The sequence below is a fragment of the Lissotriton helveticus genome, chromosome 2_1, assembly GCF_964261635.1.
Source record: "Lissotriton helveticus chromosome 2_1, aLisHel1.1, whole genome shotgun sequence".
NCBI classification, from domain to species: domain Eukaryota; kingdom Metazoa; phylum Chordata; class Amphibia; order Caudata; family Salamandridae; genus Lissotriton; species Lissotriton helveticus.
In genome coordinates, this window is record NC_136059.1 from 1,560,760,563 (window position 1) to 1,560,785,107 (window position 24,545).

General features: G+C 44.5%; 1 protein-coding gene across 5 annotated transcripts in view; it reads left to right on the plus strand.

Annotated features, from left to right (window-relative positions):
• The first annotated feature begins 5,130 nt into the window (after nucleotides 1–5,130).
• PAX5 (paired box 5) overlaps nucleotides 5,131–24,545 on the plus strand; it is a 562,382-nt gene continuing 542,967 nt past the window's right edge. For 3 of the 5 annotated variants that reach the window (XM_078676527.1, XM_078676528.1, XM_078676529.1), the window contains exon 1: nucleotides 5,131–5,826. In XM_078676527.1, the coding sequence (XP_078532653.1) occupies nucleotides 5,784–5,826 (43 nt within the window). In that variant the 5' untranslated portion in view covers nucleotides 5,131–5,783. Of the gene's footprint in view, nucleotides 5,827–14,611; nucleotides 14,835–24,545 lie in introns of those variants that run through there. The other 2 variants (XM_078676531.1, XM_078676530.1) reach the window with 2 other exon arrangements.

Below are 24,545 nucleotides of genomic sequence, written 5' to 3' on the forward strand. Positions count from 1 at the left end.
CCCTTTTCAGCTCCTAGGGAACTAAAGGTGGCTTGCTGCAGCGGTTTAGCTTCCACACATTGAATCTGTGGTAGGCCTTCTTAGTCAAGGCCTATCTCGATTGTGGGACATGAAATGGTCTTCCATGGAAGCTGCTGGCCGCGTTCCTTCGCCACAGGCTACAAACACCGAAGGGTTGGATTAAGAGAGTTTACAAAAGGCGCCAGAAGAGTTTACTTCTGCGCGCAAGGATGCTCCCGTGTTCCGTTTCGCATTTTAAACTCAAGCTAAACTACGCCTCAGATGTCACCGGCTCACCAGGCCTCTGACGCCCCCACATTGCGCGTGGACTGTGGCTGGGCCGCTGCTGCTGGACACCGCGGCTCCCGGCATTCCTGAACAGGGCACAGTGTTCCTTCAGGGAGTGTTCTGAAAAGGCAAAACCACACTCCGTGGCCACAGCAGCCCTTTCTTTCAAAAACGGTTAGATTGGAGCTTTTCGCAACATCTACTTGGTGTCCAGGTTGCTGGTCTGTCTCTGATCATGTCAACTATACATGGATAGATGGACAAACAAGTAATCAGATAGGCAGGCAGGCAGATAGATAGATGCAGGTAGACAGATAGGTAAACCGGCAAATAAGTATCCAAACAAACAGAAAGACCGACAAATGATCTGTTAATCGATGGGTCGATTGATAGATTGATTCAAATGTATATGTACATATGTATTACTATTTTTATACCTATGTACATTTTTTGAAGCCCTTGTTAATAGAGTTTTCTCCGCTGTTCTGTTCTGTGAGCAAATCACACTTCGCCGAGTTGCCCGAGGTTAGTGCTAATGTGAGTATTTCAGCTGCTTCCGCTTTGGCGAAGTAAACCGGGGAGTTTTCATGTAGAGAGTGAGTGAGTTCGAGGGTGATTGGTTGGGTATCAAAGCGAGTACATTCTTTTTTGTTTGGGGGGGGGGGGGGGGTAGTTTTATATACAGCGAACTCGACCAGAAGGTATCAGATCCCATTACGTGAGCACCAGTTGCGTTGCAGGTAGACACATTCATTTTTGTTAGGCACTGGGAGATTAAGTGATTTGCTGAGAATCACAGGATGTTGTGTGTCCCTGCAGAGATTCGAACTGGGTTCCCCAGCTTCCAGGTCAAAAGCTCTAGCCGTTAGGCCATTAAATGCACATATTACTAATAGTCCCGGTATTATTATAATTAATAACAATACTGGTATCTTATCAAAATAGTAGCCTGTAAGGTAGTGGGAGAACTAATAATAATGTTAGTCCTAATATTTCCTGTGCAAAAAAATAAATACAAACATTTTGGTTATATTGATATATTGTTACTATTATTCGTAGTGGCAGCAGTAGTATTGGTGGTAGTCACAGTATCGTATTGGAAAGTGCATTAAATCAACATACTACGATTCAGATATTTTCGATTAGCTACATAATAAGCACTCGAAACCGGATGTGTTCTTCGTATTTAACGTTTTGTTGTTAACGGCTTTCAGCCATCTTGCGTATTTCGAGATGTTCGTTTCTAGATAACAGTCTAAATATATTATAGATTCTGTAAATTGGGAAAATCCGTACATTTCCTGAAATTGGAACTTGCCAACACCGAACCACATTTACGAAAGAAATTATCTCGAGCGCTGTGTCAGGGACCCTGGCCTTAATACTGACAACGATTAAAGGGCCCTCAGTGCATTTACACTATGTATTAATGACATGAACCTTTCACAGGTGGACAAAATCCTCAGGTGAAACTGCGTATTTACATTATTAAATCACATTTAAAAAGAAATAAACAGAGCACATTTGAGCTATGGCGCACTCCTGATGTGTGTTCCTTATCTCTTTAAGTCGTTTTTAATTGTGCGCGAGCACGCTCAGATGTTATCAGTACTTCTTCGTATACTAGATTAACCCTTTGCTTTTCTACATTGTCTAGGTTGATAATATTTTGAGGTGCAACATAACACAACTGCATATCTTTGTGGGTCTGATTATTTATGTATTCGTCTGTACTTTTGTGTGTGCGCATGGACTAGTGTGACGACTTTGTGGCAAAAAAATACATGTTAACGCGGCATCGTCCAACGCAGTATTCGCATCGATATAGTGCTTATTTATTAGGTGTACGTTGTATATGGCCTATTATTCTCAATATTTTTGTCGTTATGGAATTAAATCATTTATGGATACCAAATCGCAAATCAGCCGTTTTGGTTATGCGTTGAGTCCTTGTGGTAAATTGTGCCATTCCTCGCAGGTCAGTTCACCTGGGTCAAACGAAGAAAGACGAGGCAAGGAGGGCAAAATAACTGCTTGTGAAAATCTAAGGGTACGGTCATTTGGTGATAAATACCAGTTAAGTCAGTGCTTCGTAACAAGCGACTTTGCAAACGACGTTGAATAAGCACGTGTCTGCCTACTATAGAGAAATACATAGGAATATTTTCTGTGACGTCCCATACATGCCTGAAATAACATTAGTGGCGCTTTGCTTGATCCACTGTATACAACGTGCCATGAATCCGTGCAGTAGTACGGTGGGGGTGGGCGCGCGCCCTTCCTTTCTACTCTCCTCACGTTCCAACCTGAGTGAATGAAAGTCGCGTCACAATAACAACAACACAGCGCCCCGCCCCCTCTGCCTGTCTCATATTGGCTCGTGCAGCGACCAATCCAGCCTCCCGTGGGCGTGCACGAACACACCCCCTCCAATCCCAGCAGAGAATCGACTGTTGTACTCTATCTCGCAGCGATTGGTTGAAGTATGTGTGACGGAGACGGAACCCCGCCCTTTGGGACGTCTGCGAGCGTGCAGCGCTGTCCGCCGGCGGCTGGTGCTGAACGTCGCCCTCGAGCTGCAGACGCTGCCTCGGTGAAAGGAAGCAGTGCACCGGCTCCAGCAGCAGGAAACCCGCGTGAGTGCAGCAGCGTGAAGTGCACCGGAGAAGCCGGCAGCCAGCGACGCACGGAATGCCACCCAGACCCACATCCACCGAATTGTGGATTAAGGCTTCTTATGTGGGGAAAATATCACGTTCCGAGAAGGGAAAAACCTGTGTAGTCCACTTTTCCACCTCATACATACTCCAAAACTGGGCCGCAAAACCTCCACGTTCTCATAGCTCATTCACTTTCAGCACAAATTACCAAGATCTACTAACCTGATAAAGTTTATACGTTCTTGGCTCATTTGCTTACTTTTTTGATACTGATCATTTATTGGCCTTTTTTTGAATTGCGATGTATTGATCGGTTTACACTGGTTTGCATCAAATACCTACTGATATGCAAATAAACCGACACCATCCACATTTTGCAGGATGATTCCTGTTTCAAAATAATGAAAATGCCGTTTTTTTTAAATCTTCGTCTTTTTTTCCCTTTTCCAAATGCAGAGGATCGGGCTCATACAATTCTTAACATCAAAACTAGTGATATGTCAATTAAAATAGTACAATTTTACAAAAAGTACGCAGTTATGTGAAAGCGCCTTTCCTTTTGGTACTACTGTATAATAAATGGTCATAGGCGGAAAGGCTGAATTCATTTTAGCCACTGGTAATTTCCTTTGACATTTTTCAGGCCATCCTTGCTTTGCTCACGACGATACTACAGAAAGGAGCTAACCATACTGAAATCACTCTGATCCGATAGCCATGTCTTTCATAAGCATCCACGGGCAATTGTGGCCCTGTTCCTCACATCGGTGGCACAGTTTGGGTTCTATGTGGACACGTATGGGCATGCAAGTCCCAATACTGGACACTTACTATAAAAGGTGATGGATAGACTGTTTAATGACATTTCAGTCCCTGGTAACTCTCGATCACATTTCAATAGATCGTGCGTTTGATAACTGCCTCAGGCCCCGACTACAACCTCCCTGCATGAGACTTGCTCGTCTAACATGCAACCACCCCCTACTTTCATGACTCCCCTTGTTCCACACATAACCCCACCCTAAATGTACAATTCTCCTCTCTGGGTTGTTCTCGATCCAGAAGTCTCCACGTATAATATGTTTCTCAACACAGGACCATCCATGTGCACATGCAGAGTCCAATGGACTTCCCTTGGCCCTGCCTCAGCACAGGACTGCCCTCTTTATAAACAAGACGCTCTCTCCAGAAGATAACACTCTCCCCTGTGCACGCAGAAGTGCCCCGGTCAACCCTTTAACCACATGACTCCCACTGGACAGGGCTAACATTCCAACACAGTACTCTTCTTTCTTCGCACAAGACCCTCCTCCCAGCACAGCACTTTTTGTCAGAATGTATCTATCGGCAAAGGACCCCCCCAACCCTTTAAACACCCCCTCCCCAAACAACCACACCTCGCAGGGTGCTCCCCTTACTGGCACAGTTCAGTCTCCCTGCATACAACTCCCCGGTGCAGCACTTTCCACGCCCACTCCGTTAAAGACCCGGATTCTAGAGGTTGGCACACACCCGCCCTTGCACCACTGTAAACTCCCCAACATTGCCCCAAACACAGGCCTTTACAAAGCCCCCAACCCCCTAAGCCCCCCCCCCCCCCGCCCCCATAACATGGGTCCGAGGCTGCGCCTGTCTGAAGAGAGAGCGGGAGAAGTTCCGTCAGCGGACGCTGGAGCGGATCCTCTCTGCACGCGTTAGTGCCCTCTGCCAGCAGAGGGAAGCGAGAGTCCACCACAAACGCAGACCGCGCGCTCTGTGCCGGAATTCAGGCGCATTTTTTCTTCCTCCAGTTTCATTTTCTCTCTCCTCTTTGTTGGACACTTTCCAAGCAGCAGCAACTCCACCAAAAGGCAGGGGGGGGCTCTTTTCTACTCCCATTACAATTCCCCAACCCCCCACCCCGCTGCTATCAACGCACACCCACCAGCCCCTTCCCTCCGCCTTCCCCGTCAGCTGCGAAGTGAGCCTCCCCCAACACACACACACACTCACGTCTGTCCCGACCCACCCCGGCCCCTTCCCTCCCCTTCAGAATAAACCGACACCCAGATTTCAGCACAGAGGCAGCGATCAGCGGTGGCCAAATTTGCAACCGAGAAGAGGAGGGCGGACATGCAAAGGAACTCGAGATAGAGCCCACCTTCCCCCTTCCTCGCACTTTCATCCCCGCAGCACCTGCACAATGGAGGCAAGCACGACTCGAGGCGCTTGGCGGACTATTTAGGACAAACTGCACAAGAAACAGTAGAAGTGATATTTATTTTTATTAATAGTTTATCCTGTTCTTCAAAACTGCCCGGGTCTGTTTCAGGACGGAGTGAGGGACTACTTCAAGAAAAAGTAAAAACAAAAATTGGCACTGCGGATCTCCAATAAGGGACGGAAGGCGACAAGCAGCAGATCTAAGGTATCCACCTGAAAAGACGAGCAGGTGCCCTGACTGTGACGTTTCCAGGAGCCACCTAGCGAGGCACTGAACTTTAGCCACCATGATGCGTTTTTAAAGTCTACAAGTTCTCAAAGGAGGGCTGGCTGCCTGCGCAAGTTTGCCTGCAGCTTCTCTCGTGCGCTGCCTGCTGGCTGTGCTCGCTCTGGTGTTTGGAGCCGCGGGCACTTGTGCGCGGTCCGCGCACCCACGCACCGCACAGCCCTGCCTGGGAGGCTGAACTGAGCATCCTTCCCCTGCAGCAGCTTCAGAGCTCCACCGCCCCTGCGCGGGGACCCCCGGATTACCAGGGCAGTGCAGCCGGAGGAGTTTGTGTTTCTTTCTGCGTGAGTTTGTTTGGATTTGGGCGTCAAGGCTCGCTGCTGGGAGCCAGTCTGTGGAGCGCCTCGATGGAAATACACTGTAAGCACGACCCGTTCGCAGCAATGCATAGTAAGTAGGTCCCGTGCTCCTGTGTCCTCGCGCCTGTGCGTGCAGCGCGCGTGTGTGTTGTGGACTGGGGCAGGTGTCAATGGGCACCAAGGGTCAGCGGCCGTGTGACACCCCTGGACATGAGCTCAGCGTGGAGCAGAGCTGCGACCGTGGCTGCCGGCAGCGCTTTGCAGGCGTCCTCGAGGCGCGGACTAGAGCTGTGTGTGAGTGTGGGGGGGAGCGTGTGCACAAGCAAGACACGAAGCAAATGAAAAGTGCCAGTAAGCGTGACCATCACAAATATAATGCAACGCGCCTGAGATCGTTAACCCTTGCAAACCTAGCAAAATGTACAATTTGAATCTTTGATGACACTAAAATGAATGCTCATCACTGTGGGCGCGCACACATATGACGGGAGGGGTTTAAATGCACACACACTGTGTTATGCATGCATACTTCTACATATAACACTCCGTGTGTGTGTGTGTATATATATATATATATTAGGTGTGATAATTGCTTGACTATGTATTAGGAAGCCAGCCGAGCAAGGAGAAGCATTTACGTATATTTCCTTTTAAACGGTATGTAAACACAACAAAAAGAATGGGCTTATGAACGACAAAGGAGAACTAAGAAACAATGAGAACAAAGTGGAACGGACACTCAGTCGATGGAAAAAATGCACTCCTTTTCAGCACTTTTTGAAATTTTGGCAACATGCCCTAAACTTGCTTAAATGTGTCTACTGGTGATGTAAAGTCATTTAAATAATCACGTGAATATGTGTTTTAAATAATTATGTTAAAAATAGCTCGGAGCCTACAGAGTACAGTAACGAGCCTTTAAAATGAAAAAGCAAACTGGGTACTAGTCTGAAAACAGAAGGCAGACTTTCATCCTGGGACCAGTGCGCCTGTCCCCTCTGCAAACCGAATGCTGCTCATGTTTAAACCGCCTCCTGCCCTGACCGCCCAAATCAGCCCAAATCAGCCTACCCAGAAAAGTGCTGTTCTGTTCGCACACACATGCGTAAATAAATGCATGAACTAAATGATTATGTATCTAATCACAGCAATGCTGAGCCGAATGCGGACTGGGCCAGGAAAGTGTGGGCTAAAGCGCCTCGAGGCTGAGCGGTGTAATTGCTGGCGCGGTATGTTTACGCCACATTTACAGATTTTGACAGGGTGTTCTGAAGCCTGTCCATTCATTTAGCGCTCTGTTGAACTGCACACTGCCCCTCCTTGCCCCTGGCCCCTCCTCCGGAGCAGTTAAAGGCTTCGATCTGGACAATTCAAGGCGCTATAGGCTGCCAGTAATCGCGCCCCCGTAGCCCCATGCCGAGCCCCTGCGGTATTGAGTCTGGCTGAGCCGCCCGCCGGCCTGCGGGCCGCCTCAAGAGCACTTCACATTAATGGAAAAAACAGGCGTTAGTTTAAAGTCAGTGCTGATGTTATATTGTTATTTTTATATACCGGACTCTGTCGGGAGTTGTGAAACGCGTCATTATCTGGTCTCAAAGACCCCCTACCGAACTGCACACCCTCTGTAATCACAGCAAACGTAGGGGGAACTGCTGCACCTGCACTCGACGTAAACAACTTCAGTACATATTAAAAAACACACAGACGTATTTCACACAAGGGAGGGCGGAAGAGCGGAGCTGTTTGGAAATATCGACAGACTCCATGACTTCTGCTGGAGGAACCCGGCTGTGGGGAACGAGAGCAACTGGAGGCTTCCCTCCGAGGCGGGTCAGAGTCTGCGGCCCTCGGGCTCAGCTCGGGCTCTGGGGGGGATCCCAGCTCACGTGGCAGTGGGTCAGCGGCCACCCGGGGGCTGAGATGATTCCCGCCATTAACCTGAGTAATATGAAATCAATATCTGCGCCGGGACCGGCAACCGAACAGAGCACGTGTGCTTTCAGACAGGCGCTGGCCTGCGTGTCTCTCCTTCGCTGCTTGTGTGTGTGTGTGTGTGTATATATATATTATGGTCATGACCCAAACTCAAAGGAAAAAAATAATATATATATATATATATTTTTTTTTTGGGAGTGTGGGGTCTGAAAACACACGTGGCAAATAACACCGTTATTAGAAATTAGAGTAATAATAATAAACACACAGTCTCAAATCTATTGCTACGTTGGAGTATCCATTTCGAGTTTATTAACACAGTGCAGAAAAAAACTACACGATAAAAACCTGTTTGGAGCCTTAGAGACTGCGTGCTACTTTTACTTTACACAGAGACTCAACTTATATAATAGCCAGGAGGCCTCCTCAAAGTGATTTCAACTTATTGCACCTATTTAACGCTTAGCATCCAGGGTTTGTTTAAGTACTTTAATTTTTTTAAGTAGGAAATGGCATGGCATAAACCACATACACACAGACTGGATTACACAATTTGTTATTATTGTTGAGAGGGAGGTTGTGTATCTTGACTCACTCCCAAGGCTTTGTCTCTTGTGAATGAAGCAACTTCCCCACGCTCAACAATGGTAATAAATAGTGTGTGTGTGTGTATATATATATATATATATATATGTATATATATATATATATATATATATATGCAATTGCACGCACACACCACACAAACACAACTCTTTCACACAGGCGAACATATATGAAGTTATTATTGTTTTGAGAATATTTTAGGACATAAATTTCATATTTGCTGAGTGCGAGGACTGTAGTTCCACGGCTGAAGAACGTGCATTCCCCGGGGCCCATCAACTCCCTTTCTGTCACGCTTCTTCGACTTTATTTTCACCGAATTATGGCTCTTCTCTCTGCCCCTCGCACTCCCTCGGTGTTCATTGGTTGCACAGCACTCACACAAAAACCGCAGGTGGGCAACAAGGGGTTAAGTGATATTTTTTTCTAAAATAATCCGGGTCTAGATTGCCAACTGCGCGCCTTTTCCGTTTTGAGCCTGTCAGGGGCGGAATTGTAGTGAACAGCGTAGCGAAATTGTGACCGGAGAGGTTGGCAGTGAGGGTGATGGGGAGAAGAAACTGCTGGATGAGGGCGTTCATTTCCAAAGAGTGTGTGAAGTTCAAGTAAAAAAATAACATCAAAAAGGGAGTGCGAAAACTTCAAAATAAAAAGTTACGAAACAGGGGCCACGATTGTAGAACCAGTGGGAATCTCCAGTGATTCAGCCCTAAAAGCACTTTATCGATTCAGCTGAAACACTGCCTTAAAGTGCACCATTTGGGCCCATTTGGCAGAGAGATAAACACGGCCCTGCTCCAGCTGGGTAGATAGATGAGCTCAGACACAGCACAAGTGGCAAGAGAGGGAAATGGCGCCGAGGCAGCTCAGCGGTAAATTCACTGTGGTTAGCCAGGTGGTAAACACGGCAGATCACTGGAAAAAAACGTCCTGAACACCCATTGGTGCAAATGCCGGCTTAAAATTATAGACCGTGAAGACAGGTTGAGGAGGGTAAAGGTACCTTAGAAATAAAGACAGTGAGTATGGGTTCAAAGTAAAGGAAGTTCTGTAGTAAAGTCGGCGAAGACGGATTTAAGGTAAAAGGGTAATTGCACATTGACACGCTTCCGGTGCTGGGTCACCCCCCTGCCCCCTGTCACCCCGTGAGATAAGTTGCTGGCGCTCCAGAAAGTCTCTGCATACTCGTTTTAGGCTGGTTTACAGACGCCCACGGATTGCTTTTCAGATGGTACAGAGCCGTGTCGTGCTTTTAACCTGTAATATGAAAACTATGAGGCAGAAATTGAAACCTACCGGCAGTATGTAACGGGTCTGCCCCTGAGAGCTGTATGGGGCTTTCGGTTGTGTTGCCCGCACCGGTGAGCGGTGTTTGGGGCGTACTGTGTAATCGGCTCGGAGAGAGTTATAGGGCTCTGGGTAATATGGAAGCAGCATGGGACCCTCTTCTGAATATTATCAGCCCGATGAGCTGTGTAGGGCTTTGGGTCGTAAGTATCCCCTTCAGGGAGCTGTATGGGGTTCTATGAGTATGTAGCCTACTCTGAAAGTGTCAAAGGGCTCTAGGCAGTAATGTACCTGTGGGCTTTATACAATATGTATCCGGCCCGGGCAGCGTGGTGGTATCTAAACATTATGGGTCAGCCCCGTCAACATTTTTAGAAAGACAAGTTACCAAATCCGCCAGCCTGTCTGCTCGTTTGAGCATCTCCCTGTTTATCATCATCCAGTTTACCGCCCGTTTTGCTTGCTCGACTCTTTGCCTTTCTATCTGTCTGCATCCCTCTCCTTGCCAGTCTATCTGCGTGCCCGTTCGTTTTTATCTTGCCTGTTTGCTTGCTTTGCCTGCGCGGCTTCTCAAAATCTTTGCTTCTGCTTGCCTCCCTGTTTGGCTTTCTTGCCCGACAGGCTGGCAAGCCAAACAGGGAGGCGCCTGTTGACCGCTAAACTGTCTCTTCGCATGGTTATCTGTCTTTTCGTCGCTTCCTGCGTGTCTGTAATTGCGCTCTCACCTTGAGAGTACCTTGCTCTAGTACACTTTAGTTAGCTGAAAAGTAGGCGCTAGGGTGATTAATCCCCTGCCTGCCACGCACCGCCTCCGAATCCAAGTGTTTCCCACATTACCCCAAAGTGAAAGTGTAAGTGCGGCTTTGAAGTGTTTACCCACGCACATCGGGAGCCCCCTGACCCCAATTCACTCCCTCATGCAGGTCGAGGGCAACACGGCAATGATCATAGGATTCTCAGTGAAGCTTCCCTGACACGAATACATTGATAGCCAAAGACAATATCGACCACTCTCTCCCTCTGCCTCGTCTGTAGGTCCGCGTGACCAGAGACAGTTTTCACCACGCACCCAGTCTGCTGCCATCTGAGCAATCCGGGTCAATATGGATCACTGACTCTCTGCATCTCCCCGAGAGTGCCATCTGACCATTGGAAGCCGAGTGCCACCGTCCTAGATAGGGTTCAGTTATAAATGCTGCCCCCTTGTGTGAGCGTTCATAACAAACACCGTTAAAAAAAGCGCTGTGTTGTTCGTGTTTACTGTGCGATTAGTCGCAGTGAGGCTGCTGTTTGTGTATTTATGGTTGTGACTGTAAATGCCTTTTAGTGTCTACATGTGCGCTTGCCCGTCTATGTTTAAGTGTGGCGGCGTATTCTTTTTATTTTACCTGTGTTTGTTTTTTTGCACACGTTTCTGTCACACGCACGTTACAGTTTCTGTGCGCGTTTGTTTGTCTGTGTTTCTAAGGCGTGAACCGGTAAACTGGCGGTGACCTTTTGACTAATGATACGAGTTTTCCTAATATACAACAGCAATTAATCACTGTGAAAGGACAACAAAAACCGACGTTTATATGCATTACACGTGGATTGTTTATACATTAAACGTATATTCCTTTTCTATATATGGTTCTGGGATTACCCCACCTTCAACCTGGAAGCTGTGTAGCAGGCGCGACCGAGGCAATTTATTAATATTTCGAGATAACTTATCTGCCCGCCAGCAGAGAAGGATCCATCCAGCGTGCAGGGGTCTCATCTCAAGGCAGAGAAAGTGAGCGCATGAGTGTCGCTACAGCCGCCACACAACCCCACGTCAACTCGCATGCTGGGCACTGTTCACTCTGATGCCCCCAACTCTCTGGCAAGTACTGTGGCTTCAAGGCGGACACAACCCCGTCAACCCCAGACCATCCGAGGTCAGCACTGGGCCTGCACCTCTCCTCTCCTCCGGCAAAGTCACTGTCACGTGCAGCTTTCAATCACCCGTGTGGGGCCCAAGATGGCGTCTCTCCAAGAGTGAAAGTTTATTAAACAAGAGACACGTGGGGATGGTCTGGAGCGAATGTTCGGGGGCGCAGACCTCATTTTCCGTAACAGAAAAAAACTCTTCTGGCACCATGTAGGTGAACAAGGAAACAAGTGCCCGTATAATACCCGTTTGTGTTGACAAGACAGCGGTTCTGTTCTCTGGGCTGCGGCCTATTCTCAACCGTGTTTACTTCATACAACTGCTTAAACCTGACCGTGCAAAGGAGGCGCCTATTGATAGCCTGGCCCATGGGCACATCGTCACTAAGTAGCCAGAATATGTAACTACATCTATATTCTAAACTGACTTTCAAATATCACATCTTTTCTTTACAGCCATAAATCGCTGTGCTGATACACATACTTAATAGAGATATAATTTGTTGGCCCACAATACTGTGAGTAGCGGGCATAACATATTACACACTGTAGCAGAATATTTATCTGGATTGCAAGTGAAAAAACCCACCATTTACGACAATTCTTAAATGAATAAGAAGTATAATGTTGGTAACCAATGAAAAAGTCACTCTCTTAACTCACAAAAAAGTCCGCACAGGTGGCTTAATATATATACAGACATAGTGGGTAATTGTGTAGTAGTGCTCTCGTGACAGAATAAACTGTGAGTTGTAAATGTCACCAACACCCAGAGAAGGATTTGTTGGCCATTAATACACATTACCGAATCATACTGAATGTTGCCATTATTAATTTCTTTTGAGCGATTTAGCATGAAAAGGGACCTCATTTTCGAACAGGAACACGCTTAGTTAAAAAGTAATTGGAAGAGAAGATTATAAAGTTTGATTTTCTGTAGTAAAAACAATAAAGTCGTGGTAAAGTATTTTCTTATGAATGCGGGGTTTAACGAAAACGTTTTCCTGTGTCGTGAAGCACGTTTTGTCTTTAGACGTGTAAGGATTGTTTAAAACTAATTTATGTAAGATTCAGCTAAGAATGGCCCTGATTGAAAATAGAATATTCAGTTTTTGTTTACCTGTCATGAAAATGATTTTGATAAAAAAAATGAGTGAAGGTGGAGCATTACATTGGTTTGGTGCTTTAGTTATCGAAACACGTAGTCGTGCTCAGAGAACACTTATCTAGTGGGAAGGAAATCAGACTGAAACTAGGCCTACTGTTGAATACAATCCATAAACCACTCATGTGAATTACAGGTTTTGAAACCACTGCTTTATGTGCACCGAGAGCAGTCACTCGTGTAACACATAGATACAAAATTGTTCAATGTATATGCTTCCATGGTATGTGTCTACATTATACACGTGTATAAAGTTTCTCTATGTGTGTGTATATTTGTATGTGTATAGTTTATCTAATATAAATATATGCAGCTCTGTCAAGTATAATGTACTGTTTGGACCATTACTGAGTTTGGAGAGAGGGGCCATGAGTCAACAGAAGCAAAGCCTAGAAGGGGTCAGGATCCCCATCCCCTCCCTGAACAAAGTTATTAAACTGCGTATTACTCTTGACAGATCTGCATATATGGTTCGTCTCAGGCAGATTTCTCCTATGTAATTATCAATTAAAGTATTCAAATCACAGCACACAAAGTAACATCTGTGCAGTCAGACCGTGTGAATAAAAAATCAATTTTACTCAAAGTGTAACATGGAAGCTGCGAGGTAGAAAGCTGTGCTTTTCGAACTAGGTTGTACTAGGACATTAACATGAATTTGACACCTAAACTCCAGCAATAAATATTTGACTGCATTTTTAGAACACTTGCACCAAATAACATTGTTTTCCTGGACCACACCTACTATGAAAGGCATGGCAAAAAATCTAGCAATATAACGATTACTATTCTCTCTCTTCTTTTGTCACTCTGTGTCTCGTTCTCTCGCTTTATGTTTATATTGCATACCTTGTTTCCAGGCCAACTTTTAGTTGTTACTATGAATCACTTCGTCTGTGTTCGATTACACCACACATACAGCACAGGGAGGATCTGGGCACTCGTCCCAGCTGAGGAAATCCCCATAAACACATGGGTAAAGCGCCCCCACCATCAGCTCACCCCACAAAGCTTACAACTTTCCACTACACTCGTGCTTATGAACAATAAACATATATTTTTAGACTTTGCACCTGACATGGCATACAGTGGCTGTTGCTTTCCAATTAGATATTTCTAGTCCGCGAGTCAATAAAACTGTATTTTTCTCGAGTTACAGATGATGAGGGACATTTTATAATATAAAGGAAAGGACTCAATGTTTCTTTTACTTGGGCACGTGATAAAACACAGCTCCTTCGGTCATACAGTTGCGATGATATACTCACTCGCTTATAAACATGCCTCTTTGTACGTTGACTCGAAATGTAGCCACTGCTTGAGCGAACTGTAATGTGGGCTTCCACACGTATTATTATTAAGCGCTCCGGGCAGTAATACACAAATCATGAGGTGGTTAACCTGACTAAACAATAGGGAATACCCGAAAAGCAAGCCATTGCACAAAGCCAAATGCTTTTAGACCCCTTCTACAATTAGCCATTTAGGGACCCCAAACTTGGTCTTCTATGAGACGAACATATACATTATTTTCAACTAACACTCGCAAGTAAAGTAATGTATTTCCCTGTAGACTAAAATCTGCACGTCAATAATTGTAAATACCTGGTTATCTATCATTGAGTGGGTGACGTTTAAAACGCCCCGTCACTTCCGCTCAATCCCTGACGTATGTGCCCAATAAACCGTGATTGGGGACCAGCCTAAGAAACCGAGTTTAAAAAACAGCACAAAACATAACGTAACTTTTTGTTCGAGGGCGACAGTTTACACGGTCGACACAAGAGTTGTCCACACCTCGCACAGACAGACGGTGACCTACAGCCTGCGGTTTGGCAGGCTTTGCCCTTTCAGCAGTACGCTCAGAGGGTTGCGTTACGTGACGTATGACGTCATAACACGACAGAAACGTCCCCCTGCACAGACGTCCTCGCCGAAGCACGTCATAGAGTCATCACTTTGCGACGGTTTGTTTCAGTTTCAGCGATGCGGGGCTTGCGTTGTATTATACAAATGATACTACAGAGGACAGGAAAAGCGTAAAACGCAGGCAATTCCCTGAAACGGAATTATTAGTGTGTTACTTACTTCACAACCTGGTGCTTTCCCGAATGCAGTTGTTTACATGATTTGCTGAAACTCTCTTGCACTTGGAGGATAGGGTGACCAACTGGCATTGGTGCAAATTCAGGACGGTGAGTGTAAAAATTCAGGACAAAGGGTCAAAATTCAGGACACAAATTCAGGACAGGATGTCAAAATTCAGGACAAAACTTCAGGACAATTGGATAAGTTTTACAGACACATCAGAGGTCGCGCAATTGTATATAAGTAAGCCCAGCCATATCTAGACATATTCAGCCATTTGCAAACCTATCCATCATGTATCCTTCCATCTATCATTTCCCTCATCCATCCTTTCACTCATCCATCCATTATCCATCCGCCCTTTCACCCTATCCATCTGTACACTCAACCATCCACTCTTCTAACCATCCATCCATTCACTCATCCATCCAGCCATTTACCCTTTCACCCATCCAGCCATCCTTTCACTTACTCATCCATCCACCCAGTCACTCATCCTTCCACCCATCCACCCTTTCAGTCATCCATCATCCTCCCTTTCAGTCATCCATCATCCTCCCTTTCTCTCTCCATCGACTCTTTCACTTAGCAATCCTTCCTTCCATCCACCCATCCATCCATCTACTCATCCGCGGATGAATCCATCCATCGACCCTATCACTCATCCATCTGTTCTCTCATCCATTTATCCTTTCACTCCTTCACACATCTATTCATCATTTTGTCCATCTATCGTCCCTTTCACTCACTCATCCATCCTTGCATCCACCCTTTCACTCATCCGTCCATCCATTTGCCCTTGCACTTATCAATTCGTCAATCCATCCATCTTTTCACTCATCCATCCACCCACTCATCCACCGTTTCACTAATCCATCCTTTCACTCATCCATCCACCCTTTTACCCATCCAGCTACCCTTACACCCATACATCCAGCTATTTCCCTTTCTCTCTTCCATCCTTTCACTCACTCATCAATCCATCCATCATCTCCCATTACCCATCTATTCAATCTTTTATTCATCCATTCACCCTTTCACTAATTCATCCAGCCATCCCTTCACTTACTCACTCACCCACCTTTTCATGTTAATTTTGAGCTGAGCCTTTTTGAGAAGAGGACCATCAAGAACTTCACCCTCGCTGCAGGAGCCATTCCAGGACTGAGACAGGAGCCACCCAGGGCAGAGACAGGATCCACCACAGGGGGGACAAGAGCCATCACAGGCTGGGGGTGGGGGGGACAGAGCCATCACTGGTGGGGGGGGGGGGCAGGAGCCATCACAGGAGGGGGAACAGGATTCACCAGGGTGGGCACAGGGGTGGGCATGCAGTATTCTAGTATCATCTTGGTCTCTTCCAGGGTGGGGTAGGGCCCCCCACCCCCTCCTGGACAAGACAAGGAGAAGACAAGCTCTGTTTCCAAAATGTTAGTTTTGCCCCCCTCCCCTCCACACTGATGTACAGTACTGAAAGGAGATACTCCAAGAGAACTGATTTAACTGATTGTCCTCCATACTTTGTTAATCAGTGTGGGTGCGATTGTGCCATTTCTTTATTTTATTACAATATAGACTGCATGTTTGAAGAATCAAGGTTTGTTTACAATTTAGTGACAGTAATTGAGCTCTTTGAAAAGAACCACGTGCTGCCTCGATGTAATTAGGGCCGGTTCTCGTATGTTTGGGGTCCTGGGCAGAAAGGGAATGTCTCACACCAATTGCAGATACGAGACGCATTCAGTGCTGTTTGCATCTGAATAGAGGCCCCTGCTCCCTGAAGCTGCAGCCCCTCCCTCTGTCACCTTCGAGCACCTCTTAACAGCTCATCAAGGGCTGAAGGTGTGAGGGGTGCTGCCATCACGCTGTGCCTCTCCAATGCTGCTGATCGGAGTCTGTTACTCCCGACCTCAACAGCATTGGAGTCAAGAAAGGAGGTGGGGGCCAGATGTGCGACCAGTTAAAATTACGGACAAAAGGCGTCCGTTAAAGAATCCTTCACGGACAACGGACAGACGGCCGTAATTACGGACTGTCCATGAAATTTACGGACGGTTGGTCACCCTATTGGAGGATGGTGGCATAATTCGAAAGCTCAGAGTTAATCACAGGGTTTTTGCAGTGGCCTGCGTGGGAATATTTCATATATGTTGATGTGTGTTGAGGTTGTTGGTATTCCCTATGCACAAAAGTATACGTTCAATGTAGCTATAGTTTACAGGTGCGTTCAGTATTGCTGCTAGAGTATCTGTATTGAGTTCCGAAGAACATTCACGCTACTTTTTTTTTGTTTGAATCTGTTTTTTATTGGCGTTTGGTTACATGTGCAGTGCAGGCGATGTACACTTAGAACTATCCATGCATTAAATCACACATCAACTGTGAAAACACCTTACTGGGACATGGAGTTGAGCGGTTCGAGTATACCTGGAGTGCTTAGTGCACCCAGATGCGTAAAATCCAGTATTCAGCTCAGTTCATGAATGATATAGGATACATTTCCGTGATAACATGGTTCCATTAGCCCAGTACATAAAGTCTTTCTGATGGGTCATTATGGACTTCCAAACAGATATCATAAAATGAACACAGTCGAAACCAACAACTACAACACAGCAGCATAGCCCGGTGTTAGTGCAAGTACCCCCTATGTTTCGCCTCCCTCCACCCCCCCCTAGAACCCGACGCATCATGCTAGACTGGTAGATACTTGCCTACGGCGGTGTCTACTGTGAGCTCCCTCTATGACAGCACCAATTCGCTAATGTACATGGAACACCACGGCTGCATCTGGCCCTGGTCCACGTAGCCTATTCTGCGCCTTCATCCCTCTCCTCAGGTTGCCCCCTAAGCATGTTTCCGCAATTTGCTGAAGTGCCTGGAGCAGTCCCTCCAACTAGGTAGCTATGGGCTCCTTCCTCAGTCCCAGGGTGTCTTCCCATCGGATGGCTGTCCCCTCAACATTCACGCTACGTTTAGTGTGAGCAATCCCACCTACAATGAGTTTACATTTTACAATGCCACCCAAATCCATCCGCCTGTGAAACATAGTGGAGTTCGGGGGAAGCCCTTTACAGTGACCTTAAGTGAGTTCAATGTAACCTTAAATAAACCGTTTTATGTGTGTAAGACCACAGTACAAGATGAGCGGGCTGGACTGGAAAGCAAAATCACTTATGGCAAACATGTTCAAACAGTCTCATGCATTAGAAGGTCACAACTAAAATGTGGCCGCATGGGAATGGTTGGGTCATGGGATCCCAAGCTGCTCTGAAAGCAGCCCGTGAGATTGTAACCTGCTGGGAAAAGTGGTCATTCTTCCAAGAAGAGTGGTAGAAGGTTCCTCGGGCACTACAGAGACAAGGGTAGTAAAGCAACTGAGAGAGAGGAACAGTAAGGGTTGGACTGTAACAAAAATATGCCTGGACATTGATATGAGAGCGGCTTCGACTAGAGACTCAGATAATTTAAAAAGTGGCCGACATTTGTAAATCAGTGCAGCGTTGAACTTGTAAATAGGTGTTTTACAAAGTATGGAAGACTGAATGGATTTGAGCTTGCTGTAAGCAATGTTTATTTTAAGATCACACCAGTCACACCAGCCCATCGGTCAATGCCAGATTGACCAGTGGATCAGTCCGCCCCTTGTACTAATGTATACGATATGTATAGCAACAATCGCTGTATTCCTTTTGCAGTGAATTTGAGGCTCCACGCACAGCATTGTCAACGTTTAGTTGCACAAAGACAAACTGGCCATGATTTGCCCAAGATAAAGATGGTCAAAAGAAGCTGTGTAACTTTTGACTCGAATTGCATGAGCAGAGTAAGAGTGGTCTAGGAGAGGAAAGCCAAATGAAGGACATATCCTGGAAGGTAGGGAAGCCATGAACTGTTGTTGATTTACAAAACAGAGGCAAAGGACATACTCTGAAATGTACCATATGCTCCTATTCCAAACAAGCAAACACTACAAAAGTCCTTCTATGATACATATCTCTTTAAAGTGGATTCATAAGAAAGAATTATGCTGATGGGAGGGGGAACACTGGGAGAATCTTTTTAATGCACTTTGACAGCAACTCAGGAAAGCATATTTTTAGTAAAATACAGAAATGTACAGTCGGGTTCTTGAATCCTTGGCACTGAAACAACATTTCTAAGGGTTTGTTGTAGGTAGTATATATCTAACTCAGTTATCCTGTTGCACAATTTAATGAACACAACTATTTTCTTTCCATAAATAACTGAAAAAAATGAATACTTCTATGTAGTTATGCCTTTTCTGCAGCATGCAGACAACACTGTTAATAAGAATACAACTATACTATGCTACTACACTGCAATGCAACTGTACTACTCCACTCTCTACCTTACAAAAAACAAATAATGAACACGCGCCACCCAGTTTCTAGCTACTGATAGACATTCTGCTTGATTTCATAACAATGATATATGGTAGTAATACTAATAGTGTTAACATGCAAATATGGATAGATACTATCATTAATAATAGAGAAGTGGATGACAATAATATCAATATTTAATTGTATAATACATCATACTTTTATTCACAATATTAATTATTTGGGAAATCAGCTTCATTCTGTTGATTGCCGCTTTCTCGACCTCACGTTATATTTTAAAATTGGTAATGGTACAACAATATAGTTAACAAAGCACAGAAGACAACATATGTTTCACTGGCTAGCTAATACTAATTGGCATGCATATGGATGATTTAGTCATGAGATTTACATATTTTGAATGAAAAATAATGAGCGCCATTGCATTTCTCATGTGTTTCTTTCTATTAAGCAAAGTTTTGTGAATAAATACCCTTACAAAACCTACATTTACATTTTGATCCATTTTGACATGCTTTTGAACTGGTACAACTGAGTTACTGTGACCAAACAGAGCTCATACTTATTTTATCCACTGTAGAGCAAAAGGCTAAGCCGTCTTCTTGGCATTATAGATTATGACACATATGATACTCATGTTGTACAGCTGGTACTACACTAACCAGCGATGTTACCAACATGCTTGAACAGACAGGATGGCCCATACTTTGCCCCGTGTGTCATTGAAACTGGCCTGACTGAAATGCCCCTTTTCAGACCCATGGAGACTGGATCCTTGCTTTATCTTCCCTATCCATTGAGTAAGGATGGATAGTCCCTTTCTGTTGCAGGAAGACCCTAGTCATTAACATGGGAACCCAAGAAACATGCTCAAGTAGCAGGCACTTAGGTTGATCTCGTTTGTTGCCAATCAGTGATCTGAAATATTTTGCTCTTGTCCTACACTTACCGATGGAGGGCAGAAAAATGAGGGAGATATGTTATTTGTCAGTTGAGAAATGGGCTTCATCTTTTCTCTTTTGGCTGAAATATATAACTCACCTTAAAGGTGAACATAATATTTCTGTCTCAAATAAACTCTACATTATTCCATATAAAATTTGTCGCATTGCATGGCATCTCTTTTTACTTGCATGAATAAAGTAACTCTATGATATATCAACTTAATTGGAGTACTCATTAAAACACCCTTAATTATATCATCTACATGTGTTAATTAATGTAACTCAGTGGCGTTTATTCTGGAGTCAAAGTCCTACCTTGTTCTATCCTCACAAGTGCTCTGTAGAGCTAAAAGTTTAAGTAGCTTACCCTGGAAAAAAAAATCTTAAGCAACGCTAATGTCGAAGGAATTCTGTTGGGTTTTCTACGTGCAAAGCAACCTATTTCTTTTAATATGTAACCATCATCATCATCAAAACTCTTTATTCAATCTAAATTTAAAATGATCATAAAATAATAAATACATACACATCAAAATTTCATAAAATACCATCATTAAAATCCAATCATATCATATTAACACGCAAGAAAGAGAAATGACACGAAATCAATTACTGTTCAGAATACATCTCACATAACTCGTAACCAACCCCTTTCTCTTCTTCAAACAAGCCCATAAGAAAGAGGCCTTTGAGAAACAGACAAACGGGTCAGGTAAAGATTTTAAAAAGTATAAGGCCACCCGACATTGTGTAAACCTCGTCTTATTTAAAATCGGCATCAGGTAGGCTTCCTTTCTTTTATATATAGTGTACAGAAAAGGACTAGATGTATCTCAGATTGAGTTGATACATTGTCACACGGGCAAACGCTCAAATCATTAATACTAAAAAAAATTCCGGATAGCCTAGCATACACACTATCAGGTTAGTTCTAAACCTTAACAAAATGTATCTGTGCTGTGGGATATTTGCTATTGCTAGGTACTAGAATCTTCCCTCTATCACAGGTGTATTGCCTTGGTATGACCGCAGAGCATGTTTCCCCACCTCAGATTTAGACCTCTTATATTCCGCCATTCAGGAAAACCCATCGATTACCTTCTGTTTGGATAACCCCTTACATTCCTGCCGATCATTAAAAAGTTCCGAGAGCCCAATTTCTGTGAAAGTGTGGTCCACATAACTCAGCCACCTGGTCCATGTCTAGGCAGCTCTTAATTATTAACTACGTGAGCGGTACAGATTCCCTCATCCATATGGAGTACCACAGAAGCAATGGAGCCACTTTAATTTGTTCAGCAATGTAAGGGATATCCAGCTCCATGTGTAGTATACAATTTGCAAAGTATATGGGGAGACCTACTACTGATTTAAAATATGTATTCTCAACTGTCTGCAATTCATTGGGGTTTGCTACTCCCCATACACCTGCTCCATAAGATACGGATGCTTTTACACAGGCCTGATAGATATTCTTAATCGTGGGGAGCGGTTTGGCCCTGAGTTTTTTAGGAAAGGATTTCAGTGCGGTGAAGCCCCTCTCCATGACCCGTTTTCTGCCTTCCACTAGTTTTTTCCAGAAGAGGTCTTTGTCAAAGAGAATACCCAGGTATGGGAAGAATTCTACCACTTCGATTTTATTCCCCTCCGCATGAAAACTTGGGTTTTTTCTCTTTTACCTGCCCCTGCCACAATTACGAACGGCTTTGTTTGATTTACTCTCATCTGGAGGGCGCCCATAAAAGATCCATATTCTGTAATCAGTCTCTGTAGCCCCAACCCCGTCCTAACGATCAAAACAGCATCATCTGCATACGCCAGTATGGGAGTGCTACGATTTTTAAATCTGGGGACATCATCAGTAACCGCTAAAAGTGCTTGCTCTACTCCATTAGTGTACAAAGAGAAGAGAAAAGGAGTCAGCATGCATCCCTGTCGCACCCCCTATCAATTTTGAAAGGGCGCGTGCAGTCTCCATTTTTTGTGTGTAGGGAACTGAAGCTGTTGCATTGACATAAAGCTGCCTTATGAAGTTTAATATAGCCAGGTCCACCCCAGTTGACTGCATTATACTCCAGAGGTTGTCATGGACCACGCAGTCAAAAGCTGCGCTCAGGTCCATGAACTCCATATATAATTTTCCTTCCTTTATACTAGTATACTTATCTATCGTCAAGGCTAAATTTAAGGCTTAATCTATTGTACCCTTCCCCTGCTGTAATCCGTATTGGGCTTGGATAAGAATGTTGTTGCCTGTTCCCCATTTCTCTAACCTTGACAATAAAAGACGACCCATTAAGTTTGAGGTTGTAGCCAACAGGGAGATTGGTGTATAATTATTTGGATTCTATGTAACCAAAGAAGAGTGTTTTGCAAATTGTACACATTCTCTATTAGAGATTATGTGCCCATTTTTCTTTTTCCAAAGGCATGCAGATGCAGAATTACTACCGGCATCTTCTAGAAGCTTACTAAAAACCTTAATTTCATTTGTTCACTACCACCAATTCTCAGATGACCCCCAAATGTGCAATTTTCATTTGCTTTAGCTTTTCTCCTAACACAATCCTTGATAATAGCTCCTATTTGGCACATGTAATATCTCACTAAGGGCCAGATGTACGACCATTTTTGCATGTGCAAATGGGTTTGCGGACCCGTTTGCGCATGCAAAAACTGCATGGGGAATGTACAAATCCTATTTTGCAACTCTTTAAAAGGGTGGTAATGCACTTGCAAAAGGGAAGGGGTCTCTAGGGGACCCCTTCCCCTTTGCAAATGCAGGGGGAAATATTTTTTAAGGGCAGGCAGTGGTCCTTAAAAAATGAAATGAAAACTTTAATTTTCTTTTTTTTTTTTAAATGCATCCTGTTTTCCTTTAAGGAAAATGGGCTGCATAAAAAAACTTCCTTATTTAAAAGCAGTCCCAGACATGGTGGTCTGCTGAGCCAAGCAAGCCACCATACCTGGGAGGGCCTGCCATTCCCATTGGGTAGCAAATTGCGAGAGGCTCATTAATATTCATGAACCCCTGAATTTGCGACCCCATTGGGAATCGCTAACAGTGTAAAATACACTGTTGTACATTGGAAATAGCACCTCGCAAATTGCGAGTCACAAAAAACTCGCAATTTGCCAGGCACTATTTTCACGGTCGTACATCTGGCCCTAGAACCCCATCAGAGTGTTAAAGAAGTGACAGAGATGGCAATGGACTTCCACAAAGTAAGTAACATCCTCTATCTTTATCCTGCTCCTCTCACCCACCATGCAGATTGTAGCCACAATTGACAAAACTTCAGCAGCGTACTCTTCACTAGAGGAATACCGTTTTTTTTTGCCACGCTCTTTATTAAATCTACATAGGGATCCTATTAACTGTATCGCTAATGCTCTCTTCCTTTCCCACAGAGTTCCTAGTTAGTTGATCATCCAAAGTAATTCAAAAGTAAATGTGCTTATGGACTAACTGTAGGTACTTTCAGTTCAAATGCCAAGTATATTGCCCGTTTCATGGACAAAACACCATAACGTTTGCCTTTTCCTCCTTAAAAAGAAAGTGTTGAATGTGACACAATTATCTAATGCATGTAGTAGCACTTAAAGTTCTTACGGAATCGCATAACAAATACAGTATTATCTGCATATTGCAAACTGCAGTTGTGTTCTAACTGTATGGGAAAGGTTCATGAATTGATACAGCCTTACCTAGATGAGAGATGTATACAATAAATAAAATATGTGCAAGCATGCAAACAAGCCATGTTTAGCACATTCTGTAATAGCTCAACTCACAACAAGGGTGAAACTCTGGACCTCATAATACCCAAAGGTAACACCGTCACACTGGACTCCATTACCCCACGCGATTGTTCTGACTACTACTGCATCCTCTTCTTCATCAACAGGAGTCAGTAGAGGGGGTCCAGCCCATGGAAACGAAGCAATTGAAAAGGAACCTCTGAAATATGAACACTGAAGAGCTAGCTACCTGTTGTAAAAATGCCTTGTCTTCCTAAGCAGACTTAAAGGATGTTCATATCCTCACTGATTTTTATAATTCCTCTATTTCGAATGTCATGGATGCTATAGCCCCTTTACAGCATAAAAATGCCTCCCACAACATTTCCAAACCTTGGTTCAACTCCAACCTCAACTTGGAACGCCGTAGGCTGAGGGCAGCCGAAAGATCGTGGAGATCCATACCATCCACTGAACATTTAAACCTTGTTAGAGTTATCAGGAATTCTTACAACAAAAAAATCAAGACTGCAAAAGCCGACTTCTCCAGATCCTAACTTAATCAAGCTAACAACCGCCCTAAGAAACTTTTTGAACTCATTAAGCAACAATCGGTCAAGCCACCCAACCACCATGACCTTGGTGTCGGCTCTCCTACGTGTGACGATTTAGCTGCCTTTTTCTCCCAGAAAACGAACAGCATCAATATAGACATTGAATCTAAGAGGGCTCTTCTCCCAGTGTATGAAACCATGACCCGCCTACC